The sequence below is a fragment of the Lissotriton vulgaris genome, chromosome 2_2, assembly GCF_964263255.1.
Source record: "Lissotriton vulgaris chromosome 2_2, aLisVul1.2, whole genome shotgun sequence".
Lineage (NCBI taxonomy): Eukaryota > Metazoa > Chordata > Amphibia > Caudata > Salamandridae > Lissotriton > Lissotriton vulgaris.
In genome coordinates this window covers 215,929,575-215,942,540 of record NC_141688.1, presented here as the reverse complement: position 1 = coordinate 215,942,540, position 12,966 = coordinate 215,929,575, and the positions used below count along the sequence as shown (strand labels likewise).

The following is a 12,966-nucleotide window of genomic DNA, read 5'->3' as shown; positions in this document are numbered from 1 at the left end:
CAATAAAACAATAAAAGTCTGAGTGGACTCTCTGAGATTCGAACCTCTAACTTAAGATCAAATACCAGTTACAACAGTGAATACTTGTGTACAGTAAGTCACCAGACCTAGCTAAACAAGCATTGGCATAGCCAATCGGTCTCGCCTTTGCGACCTTTTAACTGTTTAGCCTTCAACAGTTAATGTTGTTGCACCGCGGATATTGTGCTGCATAACTAAATACTTATGAGGTCCCAAAGGCGAGATCTATTGACTGTGCCAATGCTTGTTTTAATCAGAACAGAACAAGAAGGGGCAGGCAGCAGCACTGTGTGTGGGTGAACACAGCGTGTCCTTTAGTTAACTAAATACGTGCACACTCATTGTATGTTGACAGCGCGTGTGTTTAGGGCCTAAAAAAATGAACAGGCATGGTATGTTAACAGCGCGTTTTTAGGCACACAAAATAAAAATGTCCCACATGCAAAATACAAAGCGACTCCGCGCCTACCCCAAAAATAATTCTGACAACCCCGTGCCTCTTTGCAGGCTCTAACACTAAGGTCCTTTTGTGGTAACAGTGTTTAATCCCTTGGCCGTGGCGGTAATTCCGCCGCGGCGCTAGTGGGGGCGGGTTGGGGGAGCGGCGCGCGGCGCCACCATGCTCGTGACGGAACCACCCCGTCACAAGCCGCGGTGGCGCTGTGCTTTTGGCGAAATGGTTCCGTCACCACCACGCCCGCCTAATGGAACCCTGAGCGCAGGCGCGAAATCAGCGCGCGCAGGCGCGGCGGCCGGGCTGTGACTGAACCAATCCTTCACCAGCACAATACCACCGTGGCTCGTGACAGAATGGTTCTGTCACCAGCATGCAAGGGGTTAAAGGAGAAAAGCTTAAAAACATTGCTAAGCGCCCCGGCACACAAAACCCTAAATTATGCTCCTTGCACGTAGTAAAAGTACGTCCCAAATTTGACTACGACCCAACAGACTGGACTGATACACTGCAAAACGGCATAAAACTGGTAAACAAAATCGAATTACAGAAAAATAGCCAGTGTTTACCACTAGCTTAAGGTTGTTATAAAAAGTGCTTTAAGTTGTGTGGAAAGATATCATATGGGATATTGTAACGAAGCGTATGAGGAACAAATAACGGACAGTAGAAAAAAATGGTAGGAGAGGAGTAGTCTCGGAGATTTGTTCTGGCTGCCTGCTGTTTATTCTGCGTAGCTGGTCTGGACCCTGTGAAGCTTCGTGACAACGACTTGTTAATTTATGTTAGTATGAGCGCCTGAGGCTGTGATTACATTTGTGGTAAAGTGTGGCTTTAGGTGAACTGAAGTTTATTTCAAATGGGGGAAGTGTGTCATGTAGACCTGCAAGATCTGCAAGATCTGTAAACGAGCGGGCTTGCAAAAGGCAATTTTAAAGGCAGGATGCCTAATATGTTTATAAACCTAACTAGCTATTTATAATTTTTAAAATGGAAAAGGAGGCCAAACAAACATGTCTACAAGGTTTCTAGAAAAAAAAGTTTACAGAGAGTGTTAAGCATCCCCGCAGACCCTGCCATAATTTGGGCTTTTTTGCCTGTGATAACATTACCGACATAATTTAAGTAAAACTGTACAGTTTTGCACAGTACATTGCAAAATAGTTACAAAACTATTTAAAAAAAAAAAATTAATTACGGGGGAGTAGGCAGTGTTTAACACCAGCTTATTGTGATGAGATGTAAGGCCCCTGAACGCTATAATTACGGCCCTGGTAGAAGCTTTCTTTTGAAAGCAATTTAAATGTAAAAGGGTGGCGGGAATGGGAAAAAAACTAAGAAGAAAGGAAAATTTGAGATTTTTTATGAAAAAACAAAATAAAGAGTGATATTGAGAGACATCTATGCAGCCTCTGCTCTGTTAGCGAGTTATCAAGTGAGAAGTATACATTTTCATGCCTAAGCACCTTGAAAATTAAACCCCTTTTCTGCCTACAATGTTTAAAGGAGAAAAGCTTAAAAGCTGTGCTAAGCGTCCCGGCACACACCACCCTAAATTCCCGTTTTATATAGCAAAAGCATGGTCACAGGGGTTTAGAGCGCTTTACAAGAAGTCGGGTTGTAACAGTTGAAAAGAACAACCATGCAAGTAAAAACAGTGACTAGAGTTAAAACCTATAGTGTCTTTGCCCAAACATCTATTCTAGTGGGAAGGCATTCAGCCTTTGTCAAAAGTGTATTTTGAAGAGGTTGAACTTGAGACATTAGACTGCTGGGCACATTATATTCGTCGAGTGACTGTACAGTCACAATATTATATACTGCACACCTTGTTGTAAAAAAAAAATGAGGCATACCGGGCACTTGCAATACAGCTAATCGTAAAGATGCATAAAACAGTGTTTCCAAAACACATTGCACGTATAAATGGTCATCATCCTTATTAAACATACCTAGCCAAAGACTTGCCTATCTGTCTTGGAAAGATTACTTCTAAAACATTATCTACGCAATGTTCACCTTTAGCATCTGCTAGTATATTTTCATGTTAAACACAATCTCACTTTAAGTGGCACAACAAATAATGTTAAATAAATGAACAGTTTCGTTGTAGAATGCATTGAGGATTTCTAATGACGTTAATTCACCTGTCTGCTGGCCTGGTCAGCTACCAGATATTACCAATGGCCTGTGAATACATTTCACAAATACCAAAGCCCTCGGAACCATGTGAATGGCGTTAACTGGTTTAAACGCCGAATTCAAAGAATATAACTTTATTGTTAACTGGGTATGGTGAAATCGCTCCCGTGAAATAAGGGCGATGAAAATGTTGCGTTAAATAACACAAGAAAATGCGAAATATTCATGTATTAAATGGTGAATAGAATAAAATCAACAAAGGGAGGTAAAGTGACGTTAGCGTCCCGGCACACCACCCTAAATTAAGCTACACGTAGTAATATTGCGTCCTAATATGGCCCAACAGATTGGACTAATACACTGCAAAACAGCATAAAACTAGTAAACCAATTCTAATTATGGAGAAATAGCCAGGGTTTAGCACTAGCTTAAGGTTGTTCTAAAAAGTGCTTTAAGTTGTGTATAAAGATATCCTATGGGATATTGTAAGGAAGCATATGAGGAAGAAATAACGGACGGTTAAAAAAAATGGTTCGAAAGGAGTAGTTTGGGAGATGTGTTGTGGCTGCCTGCTCTTTATTCGGCGTCGCTGGTCTGGTCCCTGTGAAGCTTTGTGACAATGACTTGTTATTTTATGTTAGTATGCGCGCCCGAAGCGCCGTTTCCTGCATTTGCACTCCGCATTTCTACCATCTGCATGCCCCACAGCAGGGCGAAATCGGGAAGTCGTTTTAAGTTCTGGGATTTTGCGCTGTACAGCGTCAATATGGCCAGCTGACCTTCAATTTGGCCGTGGTTCGTACAAGAGTACATTATCTTGGCTGTGTCCGGCAAAGTCCAGGGTATTGTTTAGAAACAAATTATATTGGGTAGTGGCCAGCTAGCTGAAGGTATTGATCGCCGCTGAGAATTATTTGTGTATGGATGTGTCCTGAGGACTTTAGAACTTTTTTTCCTTGATGTTCTGCTGTGCACTTCTCGGCTTTGGTGACTGTTCAGTTTGAAGACCTCTTTGCTGCTCTTGTGGTTTTAATGTAGAGATATGAGTGTCTGGTTGTGGTGCCTTTAAATCTTCTATATGACTAAAGTGCGGACTGGTGAGAGAAAATGGATGTGATGCTTAACTAGAAGACATGGAGCTGTGTTGTGTGCATGATGGCACCTGGGAGTGTACCCAATCTGCACAACTGCTTGTAGGGTGATGAGACTAGAACTGGATGTAGGCTTGCCCATGGGCCAAAATCATTTATCAAACTATGTGGCTTGGGCCGGGGACTGCGCATTCACTGCAGCAGCTGTGAATCTGCTCGAAAAGGCGCACCAAAGGCCGTAGATGGTCCACAGAAATGCACATATTAGTTTTAAAGAAATGGATTGATGCAAACATCTTTTTCTTTTGCAAGATCACAGTGCTCCCAGCAGAGGCAAGTCAAGGTTTCTTACAGCTGATGAGGAGCCCTCCTGAGAAATATGCAAGTGACTAATGAGTCACGAGATCACATGAACAATACTGGAAAGAGGAAGTACTTCAGCCGCTGCCCACAAAAAACATCCCACACAGCTTGTTCAATTCGTAACTTTAGCTCTTACTTATGAGAAAAGATAGTTCATGGATATTTCCCTCAACTTTTTATCTTTTAGAAGAGAAACAAATAATTCTCATGAGAGGTAATGGCATGACCATCACGAGATTTGGGATATGTTAATTGTAAACTAAACAAGCATTGGCTGTGCGGCCATAAAAGTAACGCCACGTGGCCATAAAAGTAACGCCACGTGGCCGTAAAAGTAACGCAGCGCGGCCGCGTTCTAGCAAGCTCGTGGCCGGCAAGGTAGTGCTTTTTGAAGCAGCTGCTTAATGTCTCGCCAGAGCAACGCATGCGCTGACTCTAGCGTGACCTAAAAATTTCATTTTTACCATAAAAAACAAAACTCAATTTTTCCTTTTGGGCTTTAATGACATTCACATCAAAAAATCAAACCTATGTAGGACCCTAGTCCAAATATTTTAATAATTTTCTTGCTATATTACATGTATCACTCTGTACTGTTGGTTTTGGCAGCACACTCCTTAACGAAGTGTCACTTAAACTTTATTTGGTACAGCTACCAAGCCTCCCCAGTTCTATTTGTTTTGTTCTTTCTCCACTCAGCGCTGATAAAGTGATATGGGATGTGGTGATGCACTATTAGTGCGATAATTTTTTTTAGCTGAAACTCTTCCTATTGACATATCATGCTTTTTGGCAATGGAGCAGTCTTAATACCTTTTCAGGTTGTGCCAGTACTCAAAAAGCCCTAGTACGGTATTGACTGAGTAGTAATTAGGACTTCACCACACGGGTAGCACTGTGGCCATCTAATGCTACAAGTACCAGAATGCTTGTGTGCCTGGCAGCTGCCCGAATAGGAGAGGTGCCTATATATGCGCGTGTGTGGCCTGAAACATAAATATTATTTTGATATATTGTCTGTGTTTTGGGGGAGTTTGGTAAGCTTGCAAGGAGTATGTCTACTCCTGTAAAAAATAAGTAGGATTCACCGCTGCCTTTGAGAAATGAGTGCTCACACTTCTGTTATTTGTGAAATTTCTGTCCCAGGGTGCATGTAGGCAAACCAGGGGTGACATGCATATAATTTGTGGACAGGTGTTGTAACTATCTCATCACTGTATTCAGTGTCCCATTTCTTGTTTTGTTTGTTTTCTTTGACCAGCTTTTCTCACCTATGATCCTGGGGCCGTTTAAATTCCTTATTGCTTTAGGGTAATGTACAGATGGCAAATTTCAGTTTGCGTATAGGGATACTTGGCCTTCCCGGGATACTTGGCCTTCCCACCTAGGATTAGAAAGTGTCAGCTTTATGGTAACCAAAGTCTTTCATGTTACTTCTATTCAAATTCTGCAGGAAATAGGAAAACCTTGCATATTGATCCTGATGGGGTATCTAGCTTCAGTCTGGATCAAGTACCAGCCATCCTTCGCCTCTACCAGGTGTGCCACACTTGGGATGAATTATGGGGACGTCCTTAGACAAGTCTTCATGGTACAGATGTACTGACCAATGAAGTTGGATTAGAATCCTGTTCCAACATACCATCAGATGGACGTAGTTTTTTTTTTTTTTGCTTTCCTGTGTTTTCTTTCTATTCTGTAGGAGTTAGATCAGCATCTGTATGGTAATTGCTTATAAATGTTGTTTCTTAAAAACTATTCTTTTGTTGCAAATTTAATTTGCATATTAAAGCTACTGTTTTCTTCCCAAGTGAAAGACGCCCATCATCTCAAAAAACGGACCATACTGCGAGAGAACATGTTAATTTTACTGCAGCTGTTACATTTTGATAAATTCATTGTATAACGAATTGGTTCTTATATATAAAAACTGGAAATGTTTTTTCTGAAGTGCTTGTAACCACTAATAAGCTATTCATTAAATAAAAATGCTTTTTCAATAAACAGGTCTTCAGGAGCCCAAGCTGTTGCTTGATGAGCAATGTTGCCTAGTTCTCAATTGTTGTTCTCTGGTACTCCTGCTATTCATATTTTATCGGTATTTTACTGTCTTAGATCATTCAAAGTCTTTTTCCTTCATTTCGCACTAGTCACTTACATTTAGTAAGCTGTAAGATTGATAATTATGGACGCTTTGTCTCTGTCCCTAAATCTCTTGTTGTTTTATTATTTCTGTGTTGGGTGCTGCCATTACAAATTAATTCCCTATACCATTCTTGGGGATAGTATCGCACGTGATATTCGCATTGCCTTCTTTCGTCTATAGCGTAGTCACCTAATCTGAATTATAGGGATGGGTAGGCCTGGATATACAGCTGTTGTTGCTGTTTGGATATGCCAATTAGCAGACACATTTATTGCTACTGATCACCTTTAGAACGTAATAGAACTATGTCAATTTAATATTTTTCTCATTTCTGCCAACCTTTATATTTTGGTTTTAGTTGATGATTACAAGGGAGCAGAACAATCAGAAGAAGATATTTTCAGATGGAATTATTGAATTAAACCACGAGTCTGAGAGTACACCAAGCACCAATGGAAAGGTAGGCATGGTTATTTTAGTGTTTCAAGGTTTTTGAAGGCCTTGTTACTCATAAATGTTAATGTTTGAGTTCTTTGTAATTCTGCAACTCGGTTTTCATTATAGTAATTCTTGAAACGGTGAGCACCTATTTCATTCTAAGGTTTACTTGATTTTTTTTTTTTGGACAGCGGTCTTCTGATGGCTCTTTGAATCACGATGAAGATCTTGGCAAAGTAATTGAACTTCAAGATACCATTGAGAAACAAACCAAGGAGCAAAACCAAATGAAAGAACGTCTTGCTGCTCTTTCAAGCAGAGTAACGGAGCTGGAGGAAGATCTTGACACAGCAAGGAAAGATTTGATCAAATCTGAAGAAATTAACACAAAGCTTCAAAGAGATGTTAGAGAGGTGAGAATATAAAAAAGTCTCAAATAATGGATTGCACAAGATCAATCTCGCAACAATTGCTGATTGTTTCTGTGAGTTTCTTAGTAGTTGATTGAAAGTAGTGTTATTGATGTCACTGCTTTCTGCATACCCCTCTTTTCATTGTGCGCTCTTCCTTACCTCTCTTTCAACTCTATTCCAACGTACTCCTGCTCCCCCCCCTCCTTTCTCTCTTGCGGCATCCATCCCAGTTACCATTTCCTCTTCCTCCCTCCCTTTGCTCCCCTCATCTCTGGGTAACATGCATCCATCTTTTCCCTCTGTTTCTTTCCAGCATGCCTCTCAATTCAATTCAATGTTTATTTATGATTTTGGAACTCATATGAGATCCACATAAAAGAATAGCATAAAAGAGAAATACAGTTACATGCAAATACAGAAAAAAAGAAGCAATTTCATATCCACTAATACAGAAAGCTTTTAAAAAAGTTAAAAATTTTATAGCAAAACATTTCGTTGGGCGGATTATACATGGGATCCATTAAAGAGCTGGCAGACAAAATACTTAGTTTTAAGCAAATTGGTCTCAACCACTTTCGTCGGTATAACAGAAGGGCCGGGCATACAAAAAGAACATGAGAAATGTCCTGGATCGAATTATTGCACTGGTTACACGTTGCTGAGGAACCATACCATCTAAATAGTAAATTGCCTCAAAAGGAACCAAAAGAGCCGTATACCATGAGGAAGGTTCCAAGAAACATAAGGTTGCATGTTTCTGATTAGCATGCCTCTCCACATCTGCCTCTTTCTCATGCCCTAAAACCCTCCAGTTCATACCTTCTTTCTGCAGGATTCTGTTCATGATTCATCTGTAGAACAGAAGTTTTCTGCTTGGGGCAATTTTGTTAGGGGCTATCACCAGAAACATTCTAGGTTTTATAGTGTCCTTGTCCTTGTGAGTTGGAATAAGTTGGTAATTCTGATTGTTGTTTCCTAATCTCATTATGCATTTTTATCTTTGGCTGTCACCTCAAATTCTGCCTTCGGCCTCATTCTCTCATTTGATTGAAACTAGGTGATGTTCCCAACATATGAAACTAATTGAAATTCCTGTCCCACTATAATTCACAAAGAAGACATCAAAGTATGGTAGAAGACATTACTTTCTCCACGTTGTTAAACAGTTAATTTTGCTAATTTTTATTTTATTTGCTAGCTTAACTAGTGCTAACACCTTTTAGTTGTTAACTAGGTAGAGTAAGGCAACTGTTTGCATCTAAAGAGGACTCTTGTCACTAAATTTGGTCTTCTGTTTCAAGTCAAGTCAAAAATCACTTTATTCGGTTATTTAAAACCATAATAGCTTGTTAAAAATACCAATCACATCAATCATAATTAACATGTAATCACAAGTCTGAATTTACATGTACCACTATGAGATAAAAACAATATAAAAAAACATTCCACAACCAATAGGTCAATGATACATAAAAGGATCTGATTACCTAATCCTATTCGCTCACTATTTCTTTTTTTTTCTCTAATCTAACTGCTGCTGCTAAAAAGCTCGCAATGCTAAGAGTCTCCCAGGGACTGCTCATTATCTGCAAATATATGAGCGCCAGTCTAGCCTGCAGGAAAACTTTGTTCTTTAAGATAGGAAGGATATAATGCTTCTAAAAATATTGGTTGTGTCATCCTACCTATATATGTGCCGGTTCTCTGCCCACACGTAACGCCAGCAAGTAACAACTTCCCCGCCCTTACCCCGGTCCACCACGGGCTTGTCCCGATTGTTGTGGAGGGTAGGGCGGCATATTAAGACTCGGAAAGCTGGGAGAGTGGAGCCAGGGGCCAGGGCGTGTGTGCACTTGAGATGCACTACCGGACGCGCGCAGCGGTCGCGCACGCTCCAAAGGGAAGCCCGTCTGCGCCTGTCTGCGTCTGTGCCGCGTCTAGCGCTAGCCATGCTGCCCAAACTCATTCCATTATGCGTCGCTGCTGTTCAAGAACGAAACTATTTGAATTGAGACCCGATACTGAATGTAGCTACAACAAGTGCAACCCCGTACTGCTCAGTAAGCAGTTTACATGTAAGGATTGCTCTTATTCCCTCGCTCCATCCCGGCCACGCCGGCGATGGGACACCGCAGAAGGAACAGGTCCATCCCCCCCATGCAAATTCAAAGCGTGTCTTCTCATCTGCATGTCCTTGCCTAAGCATGCAAGTGATATCTGGCTATCCCTTGCCGCCAACTCCTGGGACATGATGTTCCTAACGGAGACATCGATAAACCCTGACATCACCCTAGCAGTCCCCTCTGGCTACCAATTTGTCGGGATCAATAGACCTGGCAAAAAAATGGGAGGGGGAATTGCCATAATTCTCAGGGCACACTGGAAGATAATATCCAGGAAATTAGTTTCAACTGGGTCGATTGAATCAATGTATTTCAGCATCTCCGAGGCTTCGCACCTAATTTGTGCTGGTTTACAACCCGCCCAACACTCAGCCCGCTCAAGTTGCTTACCTACTAGCGACCTTAGCGGACCTTTCCCTTAAACACCCCCATTTCACCATTCTGGGTGATTTCAACCTGCACATTGACGATAATTCCTGTGCAAAATCCAAGTCCCTAGTGGAAACTATGGCGGGCATAAATCTCAACCAGAGTACTTGGACCGACCCATATAGCGGGTCACACTCTAGATCTCATTTTTTCAAACTACCAGGCCTCACTACCCTAGCACCTCTTCCTCTGACATGGTCAGATCATTTCATGATCCCTTTTAACCTTAAGACTGTCTTACCCCCCCACCTCTCACTGCAGGACAAAGGATGTAGGAAGAAAGTGGTTCAAGGTCACGTGCGAGACGCTCGAACCCGCACTGACTAATGTAAACTGACAACCCTCTAATGACCTAAACACCGATGTCGAGCCCCCCTAACTACTCTTTCCTCGGCCCGAACTAAACCGTCTGCGCCGTGGTTTTCCCAGATTTTGCAGGAAGAAAAAAGTAAATGTAAAAGCTAGAACGCCTATGGCGTCGCACCTACGACCAGGCTCCTAAAACATCCTACAAAGATGCGCTGAAAAAGTTCCATAAAATCAACTTACTATGAAAGAATACTTTACCAGTAAAATTAACACCGAGGATAATTCAGCAAAAATGCTATTTCAAATCGTGAAAAATTTTACCAAACCAGCTGCCCTCACCCATGCGATTGAGCCTAGCCAAGAGCTCTGTGAAGGTCTCTCTGACTTCTTTCATGAGAAAGTCATTGACATCTTTTCCTCTTTTTACACTACTGGTTGGCCTAGCGAAGGGATCTCTTCCCTGAGTCTCGCCCCCACCAGTGACAGGAGGTTACACATGTTCAAACCCATCTCAGTGAACATGGCCATTCAAAAAATACAGCAATGGAAGTCTGGTTCCCCGCTGGACCCATGCCGTCCCAGGCATTCACAGTCGTGGCCCATACGGAGTGTGACCCCTTGCAACACTATGGAATGCCTCCCTTCAATCTGGTCTGTTCCCGGAGGCATGGAAACGGGCCATCCTGATTCCTCTTCTGAAAAGGCAGAGGCGGACCCGGCAGTATATAGTAATTACCGCCCAATATCTCTTCTCCCCAAGCCTGCAATTTTTTTTTAGAAAAACTCGTCCAAGAACAACTCTCAGACTACTTAGAGTCAAATGATCTCCTCCAAGACTCTCAGTCCGGATTTAGGTCCGGATATAGCACAGAGACGGCACTATTGGAGGTCAAAGAGACCGTAAGGGAAAGTGTGGACAGAGGAGAAGGTTGCCATGTTAGTGCTCCTCGACCTATCCGCAGCTTTCGATACGGTCTCCCACTCCATACTACTGGAAAGACTCCATGATATTGGGATTTGTGACACCCCTCTGGCCTGGATCACATCGTTCCTGACGGACCGTACTCAACAAGTATGGTGTCGACCCTTCAGGTCTAAAGATAAAAAACCTCTTAGCTGCGGTGTCCCGCAAGGGTCCGCTCTCAGTCCTCTCTTTTTCAACGTCTATCTTGCACCCCTGGCTAAGGTGATAGAGGCATTTGGGGTCAGAGTCGTCTCTTACGCTGACGACACGCAGCTTGTCTTCTCCTTTAGAGACCACTCTGATCAGGGACTGGAGAATTTTAAAACGTGTCTCTCCAACATTGTCGCATGGATGACTAACAACACTTTAAAACTTAATACCGACAAAACGGAGGTGCTATTTTTTAATCAATCAACCCCCCTACTACCTGGCAAGTGGTGGCCTTCAGAGTTGAACCCTCCCCCTTCCCATGTCAAATTTGCACGCAACCTTGGTGTTCAAATTGACAACGAACTGTCTTTTAAAACTCAGTCACAAAGTTACCTTTGCTTGCATCTGCAAATTACACATGATAAAAAAAATCTCCCCATACCTCCCCTTTGAGTCAATGAAGACGGTAATCTATGCCCTCATCACTTCCCACCTTGACTATACCAACAGCCTCTATGTGGGAGTGCCGGCCTACCTCCTACACCGGCTACAGATCGTACAGAATGCCGCCGCCAGGCTGATCTGTAAGGTCCCTTACCGTCACTCGATCTCTCCTCACCTGAGGAACCTGCATTGGCTGCCTATTGCCGCATGTATCTAGTTTAAAGCCCTAGTACTTATCTTCAGGGCCCTGAAAGGGTAAGAGGCCTGGATATCTTAGAGTAAGGTTGAAGATAGTCCATTCGTCACGGGCACTCCGATCTAACCACCTCAGTCTTCTGTCACCCCCCCCCCCCCCCCCCCCCCCCCAGATTCCATCTAGCCAGGAAGGGCACCAGAGCTTTTTCGGTGGTTGCCTCCAGACTCTGGAATGCCCTGCCGGTCAATCTCCGCCTGGCTGATTCAGAATCACAATTCAGGAGCAAACTGAAGACACTCCTATTCTCCAGCTGCTAATCCCCCAAGTTTTGCTCACTCGCGGTCCTCAGCACCGGGACACCCCCGTTGGGGGTAGCCACGCACTTAATAAATGTCAGAATAATAATAATATAATAATAATGCTTGCGTATGGATAAGTAATTATCACAAAAAAGGGGCAAAATGCATGGTGCCCTGCCTTGAGAAACAATCGCAAGAGCATGGCCCCAGGTCCTCTATCTTTGCCCAGCCTGGAGTGTCAGCCAACCAGAGATATAGATAATTAAACCTAAATTTCATCAGGAGAAAATGGTGCGGAGGCTTGGTAACAATATCCAAATAAGACTCCATAAAATAAAAAGTGTTTAGGAGCTGGTGGGCACGGACAGTAGGTTTCAATAATTCCACAGCCTCTCTTTCGAGGTCTTGGCCCACAAAAGGTCTTTTTTACATATCGTTTCAGGGTTGTCAAACAAGGCTGGGCGGCCTAATAACTCAGCTGTGCTTTTCAGATGTCTCAACTACGGAATATTGTTGGCCCTATCTCGGGCCATGCAATCTCGTATAATCTCGTTATTTAACACCAGCTCTGGGTTGAACCAGATCGAGATACATTTGAGAATGGTCGACATTCTAATCGAATCCACCACATAAGCAAATACCCATCTCCTGATGAATAATATACAAAGATGTGGATTGGTGGGACTGAGAACAAGGTTCTTAAAAAATTATTTTCAACAATTTCTAACTCAGTACAGTTATTACTATAACCCCAAATTTCGGAGCCATACTTAACGAACAAAATACTCTTAGCCTTGTATATGTTCAGCATAGCCTGCACAGGCTTAGCGTCCAGCCTCCGGGCAAAATCAAGTATTGCGCCTGTTGAACAAGCCATAGCATTTTTCTTTGCCCTCCTTTACGGAACCCATGAACACCTATCGTCAAATAAAACGCTCAGGTATGGGAATGTAAATACCCTGGTTACTTCAGTCCTGCCCCAAC

The 12,966-nt window shown here is 42.6% G+C and overlaps 1 protein-coding gene across 10 annotated transcripts in view; it reads left to right on the top strand.

The window, feature by feature from the left end:
• Positions 1 to 12,966, top strand: part of PPFIA1 (PPFI scaffold protein A1) — a 922,132-nt gene that overhangs the window by 227,611 nt on the left and 681,555 nt on the right. For all 10 annotated transcript variants that reach the window (XM_086959570.1, XM_086959566.1, XM_086959563.1 and 7 more), the window contains exons 6-7: positions 6,576 to 6,677; positions 6,847 to 7,068. In XM_086959570.1, coding sequence (XP_086815696.1) covers positions 6,576 to 6,677; positions 6,847 to 7,068 — 324 coding nt within the window. The remainder of the gene's footprint in view (positions 1 to 6,575; positions 6,678 to 6,846; positions 7,069 to 12,966) is intronic.